This window comes from Balearica regulorum, chromosome 13 (genome assembly GCF_011004875.1).
Source record: "Balearica regulorum gibbericeps isolate bBalReg1 chromosome 13, bBalReg1.pri, whole genome shotgun sequence".
NCBI lineage: Eukaryota > Metazoa > Chordata > Aves > Gruiformes > Gruidae > Balearica > Balearica regulorum.
Window position 1 is genome coordinate 8619390 of NC_046196.1, and position 27544 is coordinate 8646933.

The 27544-nt window shown below is 35.8% G+C and overlaps 1 protein-coding gene across 3 annotated transcripts in view; it reads right to left on the reverse strand.

Annotated features, from left to right (window-relative positions):
* Positions 1–27544, reverse strand: part of CDH8 (cadherin 8) — a 151235-nt gene that overhangs the window by 118880 nt on the left and 4811 nt on the right. For all 3 annotated transcript variants that reach the window (XR_012837572.1, XM_075765508.1, XM_010312693.2), the window contains exon 2: positions 16504–16950. Coding sequence is in view for 2 of the 3 variants with exons in the window: in XM_075765508.1 (XP_075621623.1) it covers positions 16504–16755 (252 nt within the window). In the remaining variant the exon portion in view is untranslated. The remainder of the gene's footprint in view (positions 1–16503; positions 16951–27544) is intronic.

Below are 27544 nucleotides of genomic sequence, written 5' to 3' on the forward strand. Positions count from 1 at the left end.
CACTTTGCTGATTGTTTGCTCAAGGCATATGGTTTGAATGAGCTGGGCAGTGCACAGTACAGCTGGCAGACTAGATATCAAAATCTGGCAATAAGCCTTAGAATTATGTGTGACTAGGTATCAAATTTGCCTGAATTTTATGTTATGATTTCTACTGTATCAGCATAAATTTGAAGTTGCTTCAGATTCTACTATAGTAGATGTCATTGCTTCCAATCTTGCAGCAATTAGATGTAGCTGACCCATGATGGGGAGGAATGGTCTTAAAGGGGAAAAAGGTATTTTTTAGGGCAAAATAATGATGAAAAGCTTTTATTAAACAATTCCAGTATTTTCAAAATGGGCAAGTATCATTTTGTCTAGTGCACAGATTGGGAAGCTGTGACAGGTGCTGTTCCAAATACACATTCATTTCAATCAAGCAAAGAATGGGAAGTTTTTGGCAGCCTGTCCTGTTTTCACTATTGCCTCCCATAACCTAAGGCAATGGTTTCAGCCTCATCTGTGACATTCAGGAAGGTCTAACAAAACTCTCCAGCAGTATCTTAATACATTTTTTGTATTAATTTAATAAATGAAGCATCATTTTTAGACTCTCAGCATAATAAACTCTCATTTGCACTGAGCAGATTCATAAATTCATGCTGTTAAAAACTGTTTTCATCAGAAATGGGCCAGCCTCCCGTGGTGTCCATTCGTATTCCAGTTCTGAACTGCAGGAGAGTGTTTGCCAGTCACAAGTGTTCAGTTATTATTACAGAGTTTCCTTTATTGCTGCTTGAAAAGCCAATATAGATACTAAGAGTGACTCTCACATCTCAGGGTACATTCAACTGCATATTTCTGAGTATATATTTACAGTTTTTCAGTGAAGTGCATCACATTTTTATGCCACATGAGCTCAGTGTAATGAATTAAGATAAATACTAAGAGAAGCAGAGAAGCACCAAGTTCCCTTTTACATATCATGCAGGTCTGTAGAAGTACTTTGTAACAAAATGTGTGCTGTAATGCAAATGCTTCACTGAACTCAAATAGCATTTCAAGTACAATGGACCTTTTCAAGCAAAATAAATAAAACAGCACATAGACTTTATTCATCTCAAATATTATACTCTTAAGTTTAGAAAGAAACTAATTGTCAGAAATCCCTATTTCCAACAGTAGAATTCTCATAAATTTGTGAGGTTGACTAATATCTTAAATAACAATGCACAGCTGGACAGTTTTAGAAAAATATATTATTTCAGTAAAAATAAAAATTTTTACTGAGTTTTTTTTATTACTGAAATTTTGTTATTACTTTGAAATTTTTATTACTTTGAAATATTCCTTTTTGCTATTCCCACAACCCTTTCTTCCCACTCCCTAATTGGTCCTAACGATAATACTAACATGGGGTCAGCATAGATATGCTATATTCACACAAATTGAAAGTAAATAGTAAAGGATTTAAAACATTTTTTTTACATCTCTCAAACTTCAGTTTTCTTATCAACATAAAGGAATATAGAGAGGGGAAAAAAAAATAAGTGTGAGGAAAAAAAGGTTGCATATTGTTATAGTAGAAGTACTGCCACTAAGTTCTTGAATCTTTTGAAGATGACCCTGTGAATAATGAATAAAATGTGCAAAGGACACTGTTTTATAGGACAAAAAGATTGAAACAAAATAAAAATGTCAAATATATTGAAGTTTGTGGAAGTTCAGTAGGACTGAAGCACAATACCCCTGGAAGAGATGTATAGTATTTCTCTATCAGCAAATAATACAATATGCTTGTACAAGTTCATGGAGAAGCTCTTTAGAAAGATGGCATGGCATATGTTCTGACACATCTAAGTGAGCATGCCACAACTCTAACTTTCCTGCTGTGGCCTTTAGAGTGTCTGTACTCTAAGGCTGATTTTTCATTATCTTTAAATTGTATTTTTTAAAACTGAATACATTATCCAGCCTTAACACTTGACAAAATGTACAAATACACATTTCCTTTACCTGCAAGGCCTGATTTACAGACATGCTCAAAGTATATGTAAGCTTCACGAGAGCAACTGAAACACTGAATAGTATTAAAAGCAGCTACAGAAAATAAACTGAAGTATAGTTCAAAGAACTTTGATAGGAAAGTAAGGAATGTTAGAGGTCATCTCACTTACAAAGTAATAGCGTCATCAGAGGATTACAAAATTTTATTCCCTAAGCGACTCTCAGGTCAATTAGCCACTGGGTCCATTTCAGGTCAATTATCTAGCATTAATATGTACATCAGCAGATAACTGCTTAGATTCACAAAGAGAAATCCACCAGCAGCTTTAGGCAACTGTATCTAAGCTCTCTCTCTAGCCCGGAAACAACTAAACGCCTTTTTCAAGGTTTGCGTAAAAGCTGACAGCCGTCAGTTTGCATATATTTGAGCCTTCCACATCACTCGGATGTAAAAATACACACCCTCTCACAGGTCTGATTTATAGAATCATGCAGCTAACCTTCAGAGAACACAGCAAAGAGGCTGAGAATTTCCTTATCCCACACTTCACTCATATAATTAGACAGGTATTTGAAAATCCTCTCCCCCATCACCAGAACACTGAACAGCAGCTTTCGCCCCTCTTAATTCCCTTCCTCTAGGTTGTATCATTTCTCTTTATCCATGTTCTTTATTTTGCTCACTGATGTTTAATTTTTTTTGTCCGAAGGGAAGAACCTTAAGAACAGACCCACCTCATACTATCAGGACCTCTTGAATGACATCTCTCTCTCTTACGGAGGAAGAACAGTGGCCTGAGCTATGAGCCCAACACAGGAAAGGCTCCATACTGACTCCGCATTTGAGGTACTTTCTGCCTGGGCTGAAATTCCAAACACAGGTGATCTGAGTTTGTTGCATCAGCAAATAAACTCAACAGCTTATCAAAACTATTAGCCAAGCTACCTCATCTCCATTGCTGTTTTAACTCAGGTATATTGAGGGCTTTTGTTCTTTTTTTTTTTTTATCATACTCGCACCAGATTTAAAAAGCCAATTACTGAATATCCCATTTTTAACAATGTTTTCACAGTAAATTAAGACAATGATTAACAAACAACTCACTAAGCAAATTATCTTAGAACTCAAGTGTTATAATTGGAAGAACTCAGTGGATATTTTCACGGTAATGCAAAATAGAAAAATCTTGGCCCAAGAACATAAAACCCCCGCACATTCAGACCTCAATTACCAGGCTTTACATATGATAGCCATGGAATGATCTGGCCAACTGAAAATGGAATTTAAAATAATCCAAAATTTGGTCTTGGAGAATGAGCATATTCACACCACAAGATTCTTAATTACCAACATAAGCCTACTATTGCATCTAAATATGCAACTAATGTCAAGCCAAACTTTTAAACTAGAACAGGAAAAAAAAAAAATCTTCACAGAGATCTAGCATCTCCTTTAAAATAAGCATTGTGAAAATGGCAGCTATCTTGCTGGGTTACACACTACCAGAATCCTGGTAAATTGTTTACAGCTGGAGAGTCTTAACATCTTTTAGTATCATCTTTCTCTGGGTTCTGTACTCACGAAAGCCCTTGATACCAAAATGAGAGAAAATTGAAATGAGAATGTTCCATTCCACAACAAAAATAGATACTGAAAGGCTTCATTGTAGGTCTAGCACATACTAGCCTTGAAAGTGTCTGCTCTGCCTGGAACCAGTCCTTAACTTTGTATATGTGATTCTGTATGGCTTTTGTTATCTCCCACTTCATAAACCTTCATGTTTATGTCATAAGGTTTGGAATGAATTAACTGTTCTATGCTATATAGCAACCAAGATGATTCTAAAGACATGCTAATTTCTTTCCTTTTTTTCCCCCCATACATTTATTTTGCTCAACCTAATAAGATAAAACCTGTATCAAGGTGTGCTTTTGAGTCCTAAGTGGGGAAAAAAAAAAATAGATAGAATTACTCAGAAAGGCAGTAAACTCCTGCTATAAGTTAGCATTTAAATAATATATTAGACATATCTATAAAAACACACACACCAAGACACATATGTGTACACTTAGACTAATATATACATTCCCCTGCAGTTCTGTATTAATCAAATGGAATACCTTGTAGTAGAAATACAGTACTAATAACTCAAAATAACACTTCTGTTCAAGTTGCCTTATACAAGCTTGAGGTCTAATTGTGTGCTGAAATTCTCTCTTTTAATGCCTAGGTCTATTTGAAGGTTAGCTTTTGGTCCCATGGAGATAAAGGAAAATGTGCCAACATTTGAGAGATTTGATTACCTGTATAAAATTATGCTTGCTCATTTTTCCAAGGCAAGATACTCTTGGGTAAAGTTATATTAAAGAGAGAATAGAAATAGTGTACATCCAAAGAAAATATTTTCCAATTATGCTTCATAAGATGCAGAAAATATTACTTGTGATAGAGGATTATGAATGAGATAATTACTGGGAGCCTAATGTACCTAAAGCTACAATAAAGGAGAGAGAAAAACATTAATAAGTGGTTATTGACTGTTCCTCCTGCTCTTTGTAATAAAAGGCCAGAACAGTATCAAGGACAAACCTTTCCAGAGTTTTCCTGTGATACATTATACACAAGAATATCTTTCCTACCTGCATGGCTCATCATTAATTCCTATAAATGAAACCATATCAGCTTTTATTTAACACCAAAACACTTTATGCCTCTCAAAACAAGCTTAACAAGAAAATTTTCATATTGAGTCAACTGAAAATAATAGAGAGCTAGAAGTACATAGGATAAATGTTTCCTCTCTCAAATGATTTCATTTCAAACATTCCTAATGAACAAGCTGCACTTTGAAAGAATCCAGACTAATGTTAGGTTGGTAAGGTACAGAAGGACAAAAGACACTGACTTTTAGAAATTAAAATACGTCTCATTATCACTTCTTGATACTCCAATAAAATAAATAACTCAATTATTTCTGAGAAGCCCTAGCAAAGAATATCTGAGCTTCCACACAATTTCAATACAGGCATGATCAATAGGGAAAATTATAAAAAAGGGATTTTAAGTAGGTGCAGCTCTTTTTCCTGCTGCAGAGCAGAACTTGGTACATCATGCACAATTAACTTTGGTGATTTTTTTTTCTCTCCAATTTTGACTCACAATACTGCTGCATCAAGTGTGAAGGTACAGTCACTACAGAAAATGTTAGTAGTATTTCTAAATGAATGACAAAGGACATGAACATTATGAGGGTCAATCTACATAGAGAGGAAGCTGTGTGAGTGCTGTAGCTTTCTTATGCTCCTACGCTTACTTAATTTCAGAAGGAGCAACAGTGTCACTACAGAAACACATGCCCTACTGATTATTGTGGTTCCCTCTTCTTAACAGGAACCCTTTTAATATTCTCTTAGATACACATACCAACCTGTGCATATGCACAGCACACACACACCAGTTTTCACCTCAGTGTAGTCATTGCTTCTTCGATTTCCCTGCCTCCACCAGACACTGTATATATATATATATGTACGCATGTGCATATATATGCATATGCATAAACTGTATTATAAGGCTTTCCATTAAGACAGACTTAATGCCTAGTGACTTTACTAACCAAATTTGGAATGAATTTGACCTATTGGATCTGAAGCAATTCAAAGTATCTGGAAGGCTGGACCCCTCAAAATTATTTTTATGGACTAAAAGCGGTACTGCAAAGCATACAGATTCACAAAGCAGAAATTCAGACTCTGTAACAGAACATATCACTGGGCGTAATAAGGACAAGCAACTTATAATCCAGTAATAGTTTATCCTTAATTTATTCTTTTCCCAGCCACTTAATTTATCGGTCTCCCTGAGACTTCTCAAACAAATGATCCTGAGAGATTTCTTTTGATAGCGTCTCATGGGGACAATGAAACACAAGTGCCTGAAGACTGTATCATGGTTATTACCGCAGGAAGGTCACCGAGAAAAGAGACTCCTGAGGTCAGTTACTTTGTCCTACATCAGCCTACACCCTCCTATGCTGCAGAGCTTCTCAGAGCTAAATACAAAGTGGACTATCAGATGAGTCAGTATTTGTATTCTTCCAGGCTGACAACCTGCCTTCCTAACGTGGCATCAGAGCTTTCCTGTCACAAAGAAACTACCGTTGGAAACTGAGCCTTAAGACAAAACAGACACACGTTGCTTGTTCTGGAGTAGGGAAAGTATCTCTTATGTATTCCAGCCTCTCTACAATTTGCAGAATTTACAAATGTATTCCTGATTCTGCACAAGAGATGTCAGTTGGAATAAATACTGACTCAGTCATACTATGTTTTTTTTCACTTTACAAGGATGAAACACGTACATTTCACAACACATTCAAAACACCACAGTGAACCTATTGTCTCAGAGCAGGCCTCCAGCCTGACTAGTAGAGCAAAATTTTGCTTTACTATCCATCAGACCTCGCGCATAGAGAATTGTCTATTATGTTATTTGTGCAGAACGCATTTGATTTAGATAGAATCATTTACTCACAAAAAAATCCCTTAAAAATCCAAATATTTATTTACACATATATACTGCTCAATTCCTAGCATTCCTTTGCTTATCAGTAATTTGCAGTAACTAGCAGGTGGTCTTCTGGAGTGACAGAATTTAGATCAATTACAAAATGATTACTTAACGGGATGATCAGTGCAGTTGCCTTCTGCACAGAATGAGAAGCCTAATTCTGCCTAACAATTTTGAGGGTTTGTCATTTTCTTTATTTTTGAGGTAAGATAACTCCACTGTATCAGTAAGCCTTATGTTCAATATATTTCAGTGTACATATATTTGCTACTGTATCACATTTAAGTCATTAATAAACTGCATAGGACACATCTCTTACAGAATGTCCCAAGCACCTGAAAAGTAATCACATGGTTTCTTAGACTTCCTGATGATATTTGGTCTTTACACCTTGTAGTACCATTTCTGGCTATCGGGAGACAGCACTGCCTATAGAAATTACCAGAGAATCAGAAAGCTTGTCGCCTGGCAATGCCATGGACTTCAGACATAATTGTGGACATTGAAAATTACCTCTCTGCCCACATCATCTTTCTGCGTTTGTATTTTCTTCCTCAGTTACAGTCTGCATATCCTGTTTAGTAACAGCTTTGAGGCAGGAATTTTCTCCTACTAAACAAAACGGATCAAAATTTTAGCTAAGGCTTCTTAATAAAAAGGGCAGCATTAACAGCTTTCACATCTCTTGTTACTTGGTCTACCATTCCTCATTTGTTGTAGTTCTGTTTATAAAAATGTCCTCCATGTATGCTTTGAGGGTATGCGCAGTATTTTAAAAATTCACACAACAAGTCCACGCTGAGATTCCCTTAAAAAAAACCCATGGCTTAATTCTCATTTTTGTCTGCAAATCTTTTCATGCCAAGTAAAATCCTAGTATATGCTTTAAATACCAAGATTAAACGTACATATAATACCAGAATAAACAGTTACTTCTGTTTATTCATATGAAAACTCAGTAAAAAAGTAAAAATCCTTGCATATTTAGATAAGCACCTGCTCTCAGTCAATCAAAAGTATGTGGGATATCCAACAAAATAATCAAGACCCATTAATTAGCAGAAATAAACTAACAAATTTGAAATATTGTGTTGGCATTAAGTTTTGTTTTAGATGATTTTGCATGAAGGGAGAAACACAAACATTTTGCCTCTGGACATTGTATATTCTTGTCTATATGACAGGACAACACTAGGAATTGCAAAGTGTGCTAGCAGTCTACGTTAAATGCTTTAGACTGCATAATAATTAGAGAGCAGGTTGCCTGCAAAACAGACACTTTAAAAAAAAAAAGAGTGAAAAGGGAATAGCAAGTATGTCAGTAATTGTATTTAGAAAACTTATTCTGTAAAAATGTGGTCAATTTTCATCAAGCTATTAGAGTTCAGAAATATCAGATTCTGACCCTTTTGCATCATGCTTTAACATACAGGATGATGTTGCATCAATTATGTTGCAGATTATCCCAAATTAATTAAGAAATAAGGTGGTTTTTCCCATTCGCTTTAATATCCTGATTTCTTAGGTTAGGTGTATAACATGTCATAGCCCTTAATGATGCCTGTGGCTTGATGACCTGAGAAAATAATGTGATAGAAGAGCTATGGTTTTGGTTTAATTCCTCTGTCCTCTGTGTACTTCACGTCTGGATGCCCACCACCAGTTCTGCATATACTAAAATTCACCTTTTCTCACTTGATCACAATACCCCTATTGTATATAAGCAGTTCTTTCAGCAAGGGAAAAGAAAATTAGATAATATGATTTCTGGATTTAAACCAGCAGATGACTAGGGCACTCTGAACTGCTAAGAAATCTCTTTTGCTGGTTTTACCTGCAACTGGGCTCCTTGCCTCCAGTGATCTTCTGTGAGTCAGTCTTATTTCACTACATTCCCTCTCAGTGAGGCGATCTAACAGCAATGCGTAGCACATCAACTTGAAACACAAACCCTCAGCTTTGCTTCTATTCACTCGGGACTGGGTGTGTAACAGTTATTGAGCTCAGACCCATAAGAAAAGGGATTTCTCATGTTGCTCCTAATGATTCCTCGGGTTAATTCAGGAATGGCATTGATAGTCTCCAGGGAGAGCTACACTTACTTTTTCTTAGCTGCTGGCATGATTACTATAAAATGAAGGTTTTGAAATAAAGTATGGAAGGGGAATCTCTACACTAATAGAGAGTCTTCAGAAAAAAGGAAAGTTAGATATTACTCTATATCGCTACAGGTATTCCTCAGGGATCACCAAGAGGTTATCAGATACATTAATATTTGCTTAAAAATCTTTAGGAATAATATCTACATTTATTTTCAATGCCAAATGCCCCACACATTGCTTTCAAATAACAGCTATCTTTAAACACTGCCTAAAATACTTATTGCAGCAAATTATTTCTGTAATAAAGCTGACTGCTTCACATTCAGATTAAATTACACAGCATCAACAGCCCTAGCTTTGTCCAAAAAAGCCCACCAAAACCCAAAAGACTCTCAGGTGTGAAGTCCTCAGTCTGTTGCACAACACGTTATGCCTTCCTTTTTCTTCTTTCACTTTACCAGAATAGGAAAACCCCAATCTTTAAAACAGAACTTTCAAGAAACAAAGTTTATGCAAACTCTTTCCCATTATTTTCACATGCAAACTATTTTTTCTTGTGATTACTGTGAATGTGTACTTATTACATCCTAAAAATACAGAGCTGTCCACCAGCTAGAAAGCCAGTCTTTCTCAGATGTAATGTAGTTCATAAGGTATCACCCACTTCAGCTCCAGAGCTCTTACTGAAAGCCTGCAGGTACTAAAGGAATTAGTCCTGAAGCATTTCTCATTTTAATGCAAAATAATTTTTAACATTTTCATTACATGAATCCTTGGCAAACTGAGGAACACCGTATCAGGACCTGGAAACAATAAATACACCCGTTCGCTTTAATGGTTGAAAGGCAACATCTTCTGCCACTTTTGGGAAGTCACTACTATCTGATTTTTTCAGTGACCTATGGGAAATATGTTTGTCAAATTCAGAAAGGACAACCTTTTAGCAAAAAAACACCATCTCAATTGGCACTAATTGGTAGTTAAATTGACAACTGGAACTGAAGCATCCTGACAGCACCAGAGGTGGGCCCTACAGGTAGAAATTGAAACCCATTTACTAAAGCAATGTTGGAAAGACTAAAGGATCATAGGGCATGTGCAGAATATCATGTGCAAAGCTCTACTTCATTTTTCCATACTGTCACTTCAGCATTTTGCATGCGTAGTTGGAAAACATTTCAATTCATTGAAAGAAAAAGTGTTTAGATCAATATATTGAACAAAAGTACACAAGTTTCGAATTCTTCACAAAAAATTCTCGATATTAGCTACTTTTTTTCAGAAGATTAGAAATCTTTGTGGCTATAGAAAAATCTAACAAGAAAATTTAAGTGAATAATGTTAAAGTAACATCAGGGGTTCCAAATACCTAAGCACACACAGTGTAATCATGTCCACGATATATACCATTCTTTCTACAAACAAAACCAACCAAACAAAAAACCCATGCCAACTTTTTGAAGTTATTCTACTCTTATTGTCTCTGAAGTCTAAAATTTAAGAAACAAATCACATTGCAGAGGTGTTCCCACTTTAGTAAAGAAAATACAGATGGCTCAGAAGGTGCCTGGTGTTTTGCAGGTTGACCCATTACTACGCAGAATTCTTAAGTAACTTGGCATTATAATGCATTCCTTTAAGTGCTCTCCACATTAGTGGCCCATACTGGTACGTGACACCTTTTTACTCTATTGCTTTAATAGTGTGAGGCAGAAATAGAGGAGGCATCTGATGAAATGCCTCTGAAGTTATTACTAGTCCAGTTGTACTAGCTGACATACAAGTGGTTTAAGTTGTGACTACTTAAATTGTGTTCATATTCCCAGAGTGGAGATGCCGGAGCATGAAAGTGTTCAACCTTACTCAGTGATACTCCCAGAAATATACAGAAATGAGATTTTAGAGTCTGAAGATACATCTTGTTTGTTAACTCTTAAGAGAAATCAGTACAATGATTTTTACACTGTATTATAAAATGTAGACACTGTTGGCTCACTTCAGTCAAACTGTCCTTGTTTAGATTTATATGTTCCAAGAAGAAATTTCTTGGAACTTGTATTTAGTTAAAAAGAAAGAAATGAAATTTGTGCAGATTCAGGAATATTTGTTTGAAAACCACTATTTTTATCTGGCTTCTATGAAATGTTTTATACTATATTTATTGTCTTTGCAGCAATATTTAATTAAGAAGAGCTTTTCTCAGAGCTAACTGTACTCCTGCTTACTAAGCTGATTTAGACCATGTAAACCAGAGCATTCTATGAAGTATATAGTAATCTCTTCTCCTTCAGAAGCACACAAAAGGCAGGGGGAATTAGTATTTTCCATAAAGAATACAGTAGCAAAATAAATGATACATTTCAGCTTCTGGGATTTTATTAAACATAAGTAGGAAAATTAATCTATAATTATGGTTGCAAAACAACAACAAAAATCTAGGGCTCCGAAAGCAATGTTGACTTTGCAACATTTCAGATACTGAATATTTTATGGTATGCATTTAAATCATCGATAGCAAAACATACAAGTTTATATTAGAAGAAAAAGAGGAGAATCTATATACTATGGTGTTCTGGTTTCTGTTGTTCTGTGAAAACTTTAACATTGCATTAATGTAGGACCATGCTATACCCTATGAAACCTATGCTAGGGCTGTACTACACCTATATTTCACAATGATTTCTTCCATTCAGGGAAACAGCACGCAATTCATCCCTAAAGTAATGAGACCTCAGTTATATACACTTGACTACAGCGGTATTTTCAGGCAGCCATTATAAACACAAGCTCAATGCAGGAATAAAAAGGAAAACATATGGAAAGAACCTGTTTAATTAAAACCTTGTTTACTTTGTAAATATGTATCACTTGTACTTCAACAGAACTATTTATAATTTTAAACAAGTAAGATTTTACCATTTCCTTGTTAAGAGATAAAATGTATGTTGGCAATGAAATCAAAGATTACATAAAGCATGTATAATGTAGAACATACAGCTTAAAGCTATGTATAAGTGCTCTCTGCATTTCCAGGTTCGTTTTTTACAGTAGTGCAGCCTGAAGCACTTAACTGCGAAAACATGATGCCTCTCTACTGCTCCTCCTACAGGAAAATTATTTCTCCTCTAAGAAGGCCTGAACCTAAGCCCCATACATCAAGGATAAAATCTTTGCTCTAAAAAGCAAAAGTTGCCTAGCTCCCTCATCCTATGAGCCATTAAAAAAAAAAAAAAAAAAATAAAAAAAATAAAATCTGCATTTAACAGAGTGAAAAGACACATATCATCTAAGTCAGAAGCAAGGAAGAAAAACTCTGCAGTGACAGATAAAAAATGTCTACCTGAGAGTCCACTGCACTAAAGAGATGACGTGGCCACGTTCTTTCTGAGCCGCAGTAACTCAGTGTGCTTTGTTTCCTCCCCGGCCCAGGCTTTTCAGAGCAACTTCTCAAGGGCTAGCACAGCTCTTCTACTGACCACATGCCCCAGATGTGACATAGCAGCTGTACACGCAGCACAAGTGCTGGTCTTCACTGGCCAGCTCATTTTACAAATCTCTCAGACTGCGTGGAAAAACCACAAAACATTATTACTTTCGGACTAGAAACAGGTAAATTTTAAAAAATCTGGGAAAGATTCCAGGAGAAACCAGGGCGTACTCCCAGAACAGCACTGATCTGACAGACCTTTAGTGTAGTATTTTGTGTCTGAACCTAACTGCTGATTCGTTTAGTGGTAAGTCAGAAAATATTCAAAACAAAACCAAACTTTTTCCACCTTCACTCCCTCTTTGGTTCTTTCCATGCATTGTACGTACAAACGACAACTATTAACACATTATCCCAGGTTTTTGCTTAAAAAGTCTATTAAACCAGGTCCTATCCCATTCAAAACATCACAAATAACACACATTCCATAAAACAGGGGCTCCAATTATATACCCAAAGCCTAGTTTCCTAACGCTTTTTAACTCCATTATCTATTTCATTGTGAATTCGGCGGCTGTCTCCTGTGAAAGAACAGTGGTGTTTGCTACACCACAGATTTCACAGCACATCTGCCATGGTGCTGTAAATGCATGTAGAGGAGACTGAGAAAATGCAGCAGTGTATAGCAAGTAAAAGTTCCATCTAACTAATCAAGTCCACAGGGACGGCACGCAGCATCACAAGACATATCGCTCTACACTTGAATGAGGTTGTCAGCCACTGGGAGGCTTGCAAACTGCTGACAGCAATATGCAGTATATGGGGTCTTCTAAAGTAGACACAGTAGCTTTGTAAAGTACGTACCTGTTTCTATGGATAAAAAAACCCTGAAGTGTGAAAGAGTATTTGTAAATCTATCTTTCTGTATTGTATTGCTGTGAACAAAACCAAACTCGTTTGAAATAAGTATGTCACATGACCAGGAAAAAGCTTTGTAGGTTTCTCAAAATGCTTATGTACATTTCTACATATACAGATCAAAACAATATGGAATTTATTACAATACCATTTGTCAAAATAATGTAATATTAGACAAAAGACCGAAAAACTAGAATGTTTAAAGCATTTTATAGAGAAATCTCATAAATTCAGAAGCCACCCCGAGATAACTATTCATACGTTTTTCTTACAGATATGTGAACTCAAGTAGAGCTGCTTAAATTTGAGTTTGATCCCACTGAATATAATGACAAAAATTGACATTAAAAGTGCATATTGTTCAAACTCATTGCAAGAAGTTCAAGAATGAAAGTAAAAGATTTTCTCCTGTCCTTTACTCAAGTCATTGAGTAAAACCACCACGCTTTAAGAAAGAAGTCACATTAAACCCTCTTAATAGTCTCACCCCAGATTTTTTCATGTATTAGAGCAAATACATCGGGAATGCATTTATTAATGTATATTCATGCAGAACAGCAATGAGTAAGTACCTCTGAAGAGTGTGCAGTTGTATTGCAACACTTAAAATTCTGAAGAAGGGTCTTTGTGCCTAAAAGCTGTTCCTGGAAAAACTGAGCAGCATAATAAAAGATATAACCTATCTCTGTAAACCCAGTCTTGCTAAACTTTATCTGTACTTCAGAAACTTTGGTACGAGATCTTTGTAACTAACAGAATGAATGCATAGACTCTATATTCGTGCTTTTATTTAGAAAGTTATTTGTATTCTGTTTATTATAATTAATCTCAATTTTTAATTTTATTTTGCTGATATACATTTCAACACCATTAAAATCAAATGCTTCTACTCAGTGCCTTTCTACCCACTGACATGAAAAACATATTTAAGTATCAATATTATTCTGCAGTTCTTAAGAGCTGAATTTTCAGTGGGCTTTAAAGGTATACTTGAGAACATACATCAAATTCTGCTTGTGTGTATATTATTTCTGTTTATGCAAAAACTTATGTTCCTATTTGCTATCTAGAGCTCCTAGTTACATGTTTGTACAAATCATACATGCACAGTATCACATACACTCTACTATAGAGTAGAAAGAGACAAAAACCGCAACCAAAACCTACATAATTAGATTTGCTTCAAGATTGTTCCCTTTGAAGCAATTAATGGTCAAATAATAAATTTGTTTGGAGATTATACTAGTACTTTGCACATGTAAAAAGCATATGCAAGCAACACTGCCTCTATAATGGCACAAAACCACAGCTATGTCCAGAAAATGCAGCAAATAGACAGCATACATGTTTGGTATCATTCTCTCCACAATATTAAGCCTCTCTACATTAATTCACTGTATTGTATTTTACAGAGTGTCCTTCATTTGAAGTGTGGCAAAAAACCCCCAACAAATAAACAAAAAACCAAACAAGGTAAGTCATATGGCAGAAAAATAGTTGATAAAGAAAGTCACAGAATGAAGGAGATACCCCAAGTGTGCAAATCCTCTGGAAGCGGGTAGAATTGAAAGGTTGGAGGAAGAATATAAGTAGAAAAGAGATGAGGAGGAACTACGTAAGTGCAAATCTACCGTGAGTTTTGAAAAGGAGGTTACTGTTAAATTGCAGTAGATAAGAAACCAATGAGGGTGACAGAGGACAAACTATAGCCCAGCTTCATGGAGGAGGAGAACGTTTTGCTTGTGACATTCTGTATACCTTTAAGTTTTGGGAAGAAGAATTGCCAGGAAGTATAACTGAGGGAGTTCCTGCTTTGTAGTCAGGAGGGATTAAGAGGAGCTCTGAAAGATGCTGAGTACCTCTCTTCCCACTGACTACAGCAGGGTTTGAACGTGCCCATAGTACTCATAAACCTCAGGAAAGAAAAATAAGTCAGAAATACAGATGATTTTTCTGGAGACAGTGAAAAAAATGCAGACAAGAATTACAAGAATATTTAAGCTATTTTCATGAATAAACCAAGAATTTCTCCCTATGGGAGCAAATTCCACTTTTTGCTCATTTCCATCTATATCATGTGGTGTTTTAATTATGCAGCAGTCTCAACAAATAGATTGTCACAGTATTTTAGAGTACCCAATTCTATTCAAAATGCCAGCAGAAGATGGGATAATGTCTTTCTTGGTTTGGCTTAGTTTAACCCACCCACCTCTATTCACTAATTACTTGAACAAGTCAGAATATTACATCCATCAAAAAAACCTAATATTGTAGAAATACTAAGACTTGGATAGACTCTGAAAAATCAACGTGCTACAAAGTACAAACTGAGGATTCTCCCCAGCCACTCAAAAGCAACACAAAAACATTTCAAAAGCTTGACCAAAATATTCTAAAAAAGAATGGGTTAGATAAAATATTTTAATACATGAAATAAGCATATTGCTATCCCTCTGAAATTAAGATATGTTACTAACCACAGAAAAACAAATGAGAACAGACATATAATATCTGATATAAATGTAAATTAACACAGCACTCAAAAGTCACTGGATATAAAGCTCATTACACCTTCTGACCCTAAATGTCAACTGGAAAGTAGCCACACTAGGGAAAATTTAAGAATGCACTTGATCTGTGTTCTCTTTGATAACAGATATATTGACAGTCCCTATTTTAGACTATATGCTATTAATTTACCCAGCAAATTTCCAAAATTATCATGAAATCAACTAATATCCATAATTTCTGTTCTTTAGATTTTTAATTTTTTTTACTCAATTTCAGTAGCCTGGTAATGAGACAATAATGTAATGTAATGACAATGAGCTAATGTATGGCAACAACAAAAGGTTTAAGGAAGCAGGCAAGCTAGGACACATAGAAAAATATGATAATTTTCCTTGTGTTATCTTCCTAACTTTGAAAATAAATTACAAAAACTGTGGCAATAACGTTACTTCATATATGTGCACATCAGGACCTCCCCATAAACTAGTACCTTTTAATTTGCTGTATATACCAGCAAATTTTAAAAAAATAAAAAAATTCTCAGAGCATAAATAATTTCCATGTAACCAGGCTGGAGATAGAAAATAACCTATAGGTGTAACAACCTTTTTAAATGAACAAATAGGAGCATACTATAAAAAGCTGCTTTGATAAAAAGCTGCAGCTGACAGAGATGAAGAGTGGTGACTGACAATATTAAAGAAAGAATGTGCACATGCTTGTGTATTTTTGACAAATAGAATACATGTAAGTTTTTTGTAAATAGCAGGAAACCATATCCTTAAAATAAGGTATATTTAAAACACAAATGTATGGATATTAGAGAAGAATTTCAGAGTAACAGAGCACCTCAAATTTGAATTTCTTAGAAGAGTCCAAATGACTCAAGACCTTCACGTGCTGTACACTTACATACTCAGAGAAAAAAAAAAAAACCAAAACAAAACCACAAAACAAACAAAACCAAACAACAAATCTTGCCTTACCCGGCCAACTAGTATTGGTTCAGGTCCAGAAAATTCTTCTAATACAAACATTTGATTCCAAACCCAGCCTCTCTTGGAACGGTTCAAAACTCTTTGTTCTTCAGTTAGTTTTTTTAGTCCTGTACTAGATCCACTTGGTAGTACTTGAGATTGATTCATTGGAGACATATAAATGGAAGGAAGGACAGTAATCCATAATATTATTAATGGAGTCCATGTATCCATAAGCATTTCCGTTAGTCTTTCTGGCATTATACCACAAGCTACGCAAATCACCACAGAAATAAAATTATTATTTTGCTTTCCTCCAGACTGTAGGAATCCAATTCATCATGCAGTACAGAACATTTACTTACAGCTCCTCCATGTGTTTACAGCACAGTCAACGTAAAAATAGCTTAGATTATAAAAACATGATCCATTGAGTTTTCCAGTCATTAAAGATTCCTGGTGGGGAGAAAAAAAAAAGTCAAATCAGTGACTAAAGAGCTTAAGAAAGCATTCTGAAAGATCTTTCTTACTTTTATATCATAAACAAGTCATATTAGGTTTTAAATTTGTTGTACATAATACTAGTGCATATTAAGTGGGTTAAAAAAAATTAAAGTGATTCTGTGAATTCCTTTATTGCCTGAAATAGTGAGAGAAGATCCAGATAAATGATTACATGCACTCAGGAAAACATTTTACGAGCACTTTGTCTTAGGATCTGAAGAAGCTCCTGGTTTTCTTGCTAGCCTGTACTTTTTATGTAGTCAACTATAAACACTTTGATACACATGGCAAATAATAAAGTCAAATAAAACAGAAGTTCTTGCGTACAGACTTACTCTCCTGTCTTCCACAAGAAAAAAAAAATATTCTTCTAGTAAGTATACAAGGCTCCAGCAATTCATTCTGATTTTAGCAATCATCTAACTGCAGCAGCACACAGCTCAGCGAAACCTTCACAGCCCAGGAGAGGAACAGGAATGTTAAGAACCACTGTGAAATCCATGGCCCCCAAACCAGACCACTACCAGAACCTAAGAAAGCTCATTTATGTGCATCTATGCTATAGGACTCTCAGTGTCTCTCTCTAGCTTTGAGAGAAAACACACAGATTTTATTTCAAAGACATTTTCCTTGATGGACACACAGGGGAGCATTTTGTTTTTCTTTCCCCACCCACCCTTTCATGTATTAGAAGTCCACATCAGGTTTCATCTCAGTGTAAATATTCCTTGAAATGGACAAGCAAGTTAACATAGTAGGGTTTGCTAATGCCACGGTGATTGGCAAAACCTGAAATGCAGCCATGGATCACTCAGAAAGATAGATGGGACATCTCAGGGAGAAGGGTTGCATTACAGCTACTCTAATAAGGCTGGAGTTTTGTAAAAAGATTCCTGATATAAATCAGTCAATGAAAATGTATCTAAACAATCTCATGAGAAACCACTCTATACAAGATAAGTAGAAATGTCTACTCTTAAGCTTACACTGTGTCATAGGCTTCAGGTTTTTTTCCACTTTAAAATGAGTTTCTACTGTTGCATATCTATGAAAATATTGGGGAGTTGGGGCTGTTTTGGGGGCGGGTGGGTTTGTGGTTTTTTGTGGGAGGGTTTTTTTTGAGTCATGGAAGAAAATATCTGAAAACATGAATAACACCAGTAGAAGTCAGCTGTTATTTTAAAAGCAAACAATGTAAAAAGTATTTTTTTTTAAACTTCAGTAATTGCCAAAGCAACTGTGAAATCTGTTGCATGAAAATCTGAAACTGTGAGAAACTTGTCTTTTTAAAAGGGGAGAAGAGCTGTTAAACTAAAATTCAGTATCTCAAGTAGCATGGAAGAATGGTAAGCTAATAGCGCAGTGCTTTGACAATGCATCAAGAATGAGGTGAATACCCATTACAGAAGTAACTGTGTGGCTTAGAAACATTGTTTAGGCCTCATTGCCAGCTGAGATGGAAAGAAAGAAATCAGAGAATACAGTGTGCTCTTGCAATGAAATTTTGGGAAAAATGTGAGGGAAGCAAGAGAGGCCTTCAATCTCTTGGCATTCTCTCAATCCCAGTAAAGGGAAAAGGATGAGGAGCAAACAGTCTAATTACTTGATGGGAAGGGTTTGTCAAGTCACCCTCTGAAAACCCTCTTTGGTCTAGGGAATTAAATGGAGGTTACTGCTGTTGCTTTCTAGCACATTAAAAAGCTCAACTTCCTAGCGCATATTAGATAGTAGAAGCTATCAAAAGAGAAAAACAGCCAAGCTCTCAATGAAATTGGTAAAGTTTGTTTGTATGGGATCCTCATACATACGTGAGTGAACTTGTGGGTACATGTATCTGTCAGGGGATAGATTTTTCTGATACCTTCAACGGAGCAAGAATTGAAACATAGGAGAAATAGAACCACTATAAAACAGCAATAGACATTATCTTCAAACAATAGTCAGGATTAAATTTAAAACTGGGGACATAAATTGAAAACCCAACTTGAGAGCCCTTTTCTGTAGCTGGAGGAGGCCCACAAGAAACAGAATAGTACATTACAACTATGATCAAAAAAGCCTTAAAAAGAACCCAACTAGACCATGACTGATTTTCTTACTTTGCCAGTACAAATTAGTATAGTGCTCTTTACTAACAGGACCAAATAATAATAAAGCACTTTTCCTATTCAAGAGGCTTTTTGAAAACAATTCCTAATTAATCTATACAGGCTGTCTTCTAAAAGAGATGAATTAAATGAGATAAAGCAATACGATGCTCACAGAAACATTTTTGTTTGAAGAAAGAACAGGGTATTTGTTTTTCAGGCCACCACTCTGAAACCTTGGCAAGCATTAAGTCTGTTTCAGTGCATCCCTCCTCAGTTCCTCCCCCAGACTTCCTGCCTGTTACTCTTCACGTATTCCAATCAAATTTAGGTCCTATCCACTAGCACTAATGCATAAGATTCACTGTGACTGGACTGTCTTCACAGGAGCTCCCTATTCGGCAATACCTTAAGGCAAACAAGAGTCAAAAGCTCACCAAAAATATTAGTAATGCACATAGCATGTCATTAAACCTAACTTAATGAAATAACCTGGTGAAGAGTACAATTATGCAAGCTCAATAAACACAAAACTCAGATTCTCAAGTACTGACAGGAAAGTTAAGCAAGTGTTAGGCAGTGCAGGGTAAAGAAAAAAATCTCATAGGGCTTTTGCACATATCTGTGTACTGCAGGGGAATGTGATCAGTGTGTAACAGCAGAGCTGGATAAATTTCTCCACAGTTCAACCTCGATTGCTGGAGCCTTTTGAAATTTGAGACAGACTCTTATTTGGGATTCACTGCTTTATCAGTGAATTGTGGCATTTACTTTGTGCAATGTATGGAGATTGTACTTTCCCCAAATTTCTTTATCAAATTTGGAAATTATTTTTCTTCTCCATTCCTGGGAGCAGAACACCACGTATGTTTTTGTGAACTGACGGAAGGCATTATTAAACACTTGGCCCTGCATTTTTCATATTGGCTAGTATGAAAATCAAGAAATGCCTGGTAGTTAAATTATAATCCTCTGGATTAGATGTGTAATAGAAACTGATATTGCAACTGAATCAGGCTATTATAACGGTACTAAAAAGCCACATGTAAAGGGAGGTCTGGTAATCAGGGAAGAGTAGCAGGTGAGGCACACGAGCATTTTCCCTTTTTATATTATGCCAGGGTCTAAAGAAGTGGTGAGTATGGAATGACAGCAAAATTATTCTTGTGAAACCAGAACTACCTTTTGCTAAGCAATCAAAAGAGAGCAAGCACACAGCCCTTAAAGAGTGTATTTCCACCCTCAAAGATTTTGTTGGTATTGATAAAAGCATAATTTTTGTTCTGAACGTCCAGGTATTCGTATAGGCTTGGGCTGTTTTCTTTAACTAAACTTCACTGTTCTTTTAAGTGGTTTCCCTATATAGTGTATGATATATACAATTACAGATACAATTCTAATCCAGCAAAGCTGTTTACAAAACAGCTTTAGCTCTTCATGCATCCCTGAGAGGGGAAAGATATATTTAAAATGTAAAGAATTTCTTTAATGTAGCAAATAGATGAAAGAAAATGTGATACTATTTCAGGTAGCAGAGATTCAGATAACTGTCTTATGTTTCAAAAACATAAGAGTATATTCATAAATTTGGTTCTTCATGCACAACCTATAGAGAAATATAGATAAAGCTGAGCTCTTTGTTTTCCTTGTATGTACGTGTTGATATACTTTTAGAAAAAACATTACTCTATTAACAGGAACATGCATTTTGGAGCACTACTGATACAACTCTAGGCCATAGAGTATGAAAGTTTTATTCAAGTACAACACAAAAAGTGATTACAATGAAGGAGAAGTTTATAACCTAACGCTAGAACATAACTAGCATACCAGCTTCAGAAATTGATGTAATATACATTGCAACCTCTTTTGGAACTAAAAATCTGTGTAGGTTACTTGTATGAGCTAACTGCCTGTATAAAGTCAGAATCAGGTATGACAGTAGATAGTTATAGCATATGTACAAAATGAGAACTGTTATCAGTTAGTATGTGAGTGGTGGAAAGCTTTATGATGGCTAGCATATCCAATGTAACTAATTGTGTTACAATTATTTTAGAAGCAGCTTGTAGCTTTAAAAGGTGAACACTGGAATGCTGTAGATTTTTTAAAAAGATTAATAAAATTAATAAAATTAGTTTAATATATAAAGTTCTCATTGAAAAAGCAGCAAAGATGATAAAAAGCTTTAAAAAACCCAAACAATTTATTTTTAGGTTTCAAACCACAGAATATCTATCTGGTCAAGTAAACCACTTTATCGCAATGCTTATGCATTGATTTACACCACGGTCTTAGTTTAAAAGATTTTAGAGCCACTTTAGTGTTTCTTCATGTACAAGACACAGAGGCTTGTCTTAAGAATTGCAACAAAGTTTTTTCTTTATTTCATTCTGCATTTACCTTATCTTTAATAGCCATGATATGCAATAGCTAAACCCTTTGACCTCACTGTTTCATTAGGGTGGATTTTATTAATTCTTAAATAACTTAAGGTGAAAAACCCACCTTGAATTACTCATTTATTTAAATAAGCTACATTAGAGATGGCAAACAAAAGTTGGTGATTTTTGCCTAAAGCAGCTGGGTTTTTTGGTAGAATTTTCAGGATCTTTTATATTTTGTACATTAAATGACCTCTTCAGCATGCATTCAGAAGACCAATATCAAACTGCCACAATAAGAGGAGGTAAACGATACATAAAGGTAATTGAGTTCCAGTAAAAATGTTTTAGATATCTTTATGCATAATCTCTACCTTTGATGCTAATTCAATATAAGCAAGTGTACATTATAATACAAGCAGCCTCAAATAATTGATGAGGTATTCATTTACTGATCACCTGGAGAGTTCCAACTAGTGCTGTGCAACAGCAGGCAGAGAGCCTCTGCGTTTTGTGTGTTTCCTTTGGAGCCTCAAAATTCCATTCGACCCACATGGGTTTTCATATCCAGAAAAATTAATTTAATTTCTACCAGAAATAAGGATCCTTATTCCTGCAAAACAGAGCTGTAGGTAGTAGTTTTAATATAGGTTAGAAGAATAAAATAGTAAGGTTAAATCAGGTGTCCTTGACAAAAATTTACATCTTGTGACTTCCTTTATCTGAAATTCATTAAGCAGCAATGAGCTTCTCTCTACACTGTCACAGGTTTCCCACAGCTCATGATCAAGTATTGTATTTCCCCTGTCAATAGGTTTACAGACTTGGGATCCATTTTGACAGCCTGTACACAGGTACAGGTATTTTGTACCTTTTAGTGTTTCCTTTACTAACATCCAAACAACTTCCTTGTTATTGTTCAAAGTACTATTTTTTTAACCTCTGGCCATTTCTCCTCTTCCTGTTTTTTTTGTCCCCACAGTAGCTACACTATCTTTTGGGGGGGTTTTTGGCTTCACACTGTTCACACTGTTCCTTAAGCTCTTTAGGTTTACTTTTACTACTGCAGTTATTGGCTATGCTACCACTTATGCTTCCTAGTCCCATTTCTCAAGGATTCAGAAAGGGTCTTTTTCCATCGACAGCAGCAACATGATGCAAAGCCTTCCCACCAAGGGAATCACAATCATCTTTTCTTCATTGATCCTCTTTTGGCAGTACAATAGAGTCTTAAGTTTTCAGTAGTAAAAATATAAGGCCTTAGCACTCCAGTTTCACTTGTAGGAACAATTCTTACCCATAAGACAACTGCGGTAAGGATTTTAATTTGCCATTAAAGCAGAACAAAACCAAAGTTCATCAGAATAGAACTATCAAGACACCATAAACAATATATAAATAATCATGGCATCCTTGTCCACGTAATTTTGCTACATGCTCATCCTGTTTCCAGCATGTGCCCATTATATTGTACCTGAACTTGATTTTAAATTACCTTGGATAAGGCAGCATTCTCAAGTTTCTACTGCAAAGGAATATGTACTTCTTGCCATAAATAACAACTATTATTCTTCAGTAGATTACTCATCTGTGTAAAGACTACTCACATATACACCAAAAAAATTAAAAAGCAATTCTCTACCTTACTGCAAGATGAAGAGGGACTGAGGCTGTAACCAGACACGCTACTATGGCAGTAGCTAAGGTCATGCTTACAGTGCCCACCACAAAACGCCACTTGCATGTCCTGGCTAGACTTTACTGCCTCTCTTATCTGCCAGCATAACTGTATGTGTAGTCACTCCTTAACCCAGTTCTGTCAAAATGATCTTGTTAACTTAAACGCTTGTAATAGTAAGGTGTTTTTTAAACCAAATCATTTTGACAGAGCTGGGTTAGGCCATTGCTCATGCTATTCTTCCACCAAGAGCAATTTTAATTTCAGAGGTTCTTGCCCCCCACCCCTGCAACATGCCAGCTACACATTTCCAATAGTTCTTCTCCATCCCCACTCCTTTCCTCACTGCAGTTTACTATCCCTGCAGTTGTGCTATTTGCAAGGCAACACTAAGCCAGATCAGTGAGATGTGGGGTTTAAAAAAAAAAATTGCAACAATGCCCTGTTTCAAGAAGTCTTTTGCTTCAAGTTTATAACCCAGATCATTGCACTGATCTAGTTTACAGCATGGTTGTAAGCAACAAGCAGTTGCATCAGCACAACTAAAGAGTCCACAAACTACAGGACAACAACAGAAAGTTTTGCAAACAGCTGTGCTGCCAAAGAGCATTTGAAGTTTGACTGTGTGCTTTAGAGAGCAGTCAAATAGTTGAGTCAACAAAACTGAGTGGAGGATAACTTCTGGAAAAGAGGAGAGAACAAGAAATTAGGGGCAGTGAAACTACTTAAATAAAACCCTGATGGACTCCTAGTATAACCGTGGCAGTCTGATGCAGCTCCATTCATTGATACTGGTAGATTTTAGGGACAAAAACTTCTCCCACTATCTCAGCTGCAGCAAGGCTGCAGTCAGATGTGCTGCTCCGAGAACAGTCTGTCAGGAGGGGAAGTCCCAGTGATTCTGCTCGCAAGCAGCATGCACTACCGCACAGTGGAGAAGTGCTGAAAACGGCAGCAAGCCAGCAGCCAGATTCTGGGCCATGCATGTTCTAGGCATGGCCCCAAATCATAATTATACTTTGTAGCTGCTCTAAATTTCACCGACTAGCAGTGATTTTAAGGGACTGTTATGTCACCTGGAGTTAACTGTAACATAGAAAAGCATTATCCACACGTCCTTTCCTTAGGCCAAGCACCCAAAATTTCAAAGGAAGGAAAATGAAATGGAAAATGTTATGCTAACTCTGCTATAGCAGCAGGGTGGCATACACTTGAAGTATACTTTGTGCAGAGATGTGCCGGAGAGGATCCTGCCAATACGAGTGCAAATCAATTGTCCAAATTTATTTTGATACATGACATGTGGCAATTCGCTTGGAGAATCAAAAGGCAGTTATCTAAAGAATTACTTATTTCAGCAACAATGCTAACAGACACTACCCCTCTCTTTCTCTTGGTCTTAGATGTTCTGTCCTACGCACACAGAGTAATTCAGTGTGCAAGGATATGCCACCTTATTTTCTACACTTAGTCATGTATTGCTGCTCTTTATAAAGACACCTGAACAGTTCTTTAGGTTATTGAGTTGTTAAGCTTGTGTCAAATGCTAAGGGACTCTTTTTAAGCACAGTGTTTGTCAGTCTTTGCATTGGGTATATAGCTGATGGAATCCATACTTGCACTGAGGTAATACAGACATGCAGACATGCCAGCACAGAAAGGCAACGGTTTCTTCAGTGTTTAGATCTTTAATATTTATAGGAGTATTTATTCATCTGTCTCTAAGATTATTATTAGTAAAAGCAGGTTACTTCAGTTTTAGGGATCTGTTTCAGAGGCAGAGGGAAGGAAGGGTTAGAAAAGCTTTTCTAAGATAAATTCTTCTTCTCTCGTCTTACTCCTTTGCTTTAACTAGGAAACACCATGACTGGCATTCTGAAGTAGAGATGAGGCTGCTGCAGGATATAGGTCATTACACAACTTGACTAATGCTTTGGGATAAAGAGAAAATGATATGTACATCACATTGAAATATATCTTCTTTAATCAAAGTAATATATTGTAACAAATTGTCCATTATTCTTTGATTGCTTAACATAGTACTTTATCATATCTACAAAGTCTATTTTATGTTAGTGACTACCTAAATCTTTTTTATACTTTTTGACAAATATGTACTTGCAGGAAATCCTATTTTTAAAAAACAAAACAAAAACAACCCACAAAATAGTATCCTGGCCCTGTGATGTCATGCTTATTATTTAAGTTGTACTGAAATTAACAGTTATATTTTTGTTATTCTTCAATAGTAAAACCAACATGGGCCATCTTTAAAGCTGCCAAGGCTCTGATACTTTGTATATAAAGCTGTCAGTCTTTCCAGAAGCATTCACTACTTTATAGAACCAGAAGGCACTTAAACCACTAAGTGTAGTGTTAGCACTTCTAAACTATTTTTTCTCTTTTATTTTGTTATTACTTGCATGGTGCAGTGCTCAGGAATTCCAGTCATGAATCCAACTGTGCTAGGCACTGTACAGATACAGGACATAGGTAGTATGTGGTCCACAGTTTGCAATTGAAGTAATAGGTCTTGTTTAACTAATTTCATTGGAAAGGAAATGCAATATCTATAGAGGTTTAGTGTTTGTGTTTTGTTGTTTGGGGTTTTTTTTGTGGATTTTTTATTTTCTTTACAGCTGATACCAAAAGAATAGGCATTAATATGACAATATAGATCTATTTTAGATCTATGGTAGAACAAAAGGTATTTGCAAACTTCCTTTTCAATGTCTTATACGTAGAAAAAAAAATAGGTTTTGGGTTTATGGGAGTCAGATACTCCACTGATGTTTGTCAAAACATCCGTTCACCTCACACCATTGTGCTGAGAAGCTCATGATGCAGGCTCAAAACAGAGGGAAGAAAGTCAAGATTTGTTTGAACAACCAAGGTGGTCCAGAAACTTAAACGTGACAAGAATAGTTGTATCTGCATTGTTTTCATTCTATAGTAAGAGGAAGAAATGAACTGAAGTAATTTTTATTCTCTGCAGTCCACTGATTAAAGAGATTTTCCTTTGACTAAAATAGAACTGCATTACATATAGATTTAATAGCTTCAGCTCATGCCAACCTCATCTCTCAACTGATGCTCATTTTTACAAGGGTGCATTACATAATTTGAAGACCTATATCACTTTTAAAGGGAAGGGCGAAGGCAAGTTATGCACAACATGAAGAAAGCTCATAAAAAGGCAAACAGATTGGCTTGTGACTGAGAATTAGGTGTTAACCATGCTCTGCCTAGGGCATCGTTTATCATGAGAGTTTCAGCAGCTGGGATGTGCTTATCCTGTACTTGCTGAAAAAATGTTTAAATATTAATGGAGGACATAAATATCTTGCTTTCTGGGCTTCCTTTTCAGTCTTTCTTTGATATACAACAGAGCTTTCATTTTACTTGGTTTTCTTTAAAGAATATTAGGTATTCTCTACATAAATAAACAAAACATAATAATTAAGGAAAAACAAGTTTTCCTGAAATGTATTCTGATTAAGCTAAGAATATAAAATGATGACTGGTCATCATGATTTAGTGAAAGCTATATTAACTTTCCAGCCATATGCAAAAACATGGGTGTACATTAAAAAAAAAAAATCTTTAAAAAGGAGAAATGTGAACATAACTGGACTTTTCTAACTACAGACAGTACTGCTGCAGTAAACCTACCCAAATTTTTTTGCTGAAATATATGAAATTAGAAGTGAAGGTCTTTAATTTTGCATCATTGAATTTGATGGCAGTTTTACCATCAAATTAAAATGAGTTGTTTGGAAAGAATAAGCATCCTCCAACATGAACCTTACTTCTTTTGCAGTTGCCAGGCTGAGGTTTTTGTGGGTTTGTTTTGTGGTTTGGTTTTTTTGTTTTGTTTGTTTGAATCTGATTTTTGGACATACACAAAAAAAAAAGTGCCCACAGCCTAGAATACAGAACTCAATCCAAACTTCAGCAACATTAAGAATTAAGTTCTGATGATCTGTTACTTAAAAGGCAATCGTAGCTGTTGCATTTAAACCATAAGAGAGGTTCATATCTAAAGTGTTGCTCAATTACAAAACTCTAATGAATTGCACTACCTCTGAATGCATACAGTCCATTTGCATTAGTATTTAGGGGCTTCAATTTTTTTTAAAATATACAAATCCATGTAAAAATATAAAATTACACATGCGTACGATTATAACCAGTGACTGCAAAGGAAATGGATTTAAATGATTATCTGAGTTCCTCAAATTAGGCTGAGCATTGCTTCCCAGAAGTAAACTACTTCAACCAAATGCACACCAAATTAGAAAGTAGAAACTGTGAACTAATGACTGCCAAGACTGACTACTTTCATAATGTTTGAACTCCCACATCCAGTTGCAAAAACCTGAGCAAGACACACTGAG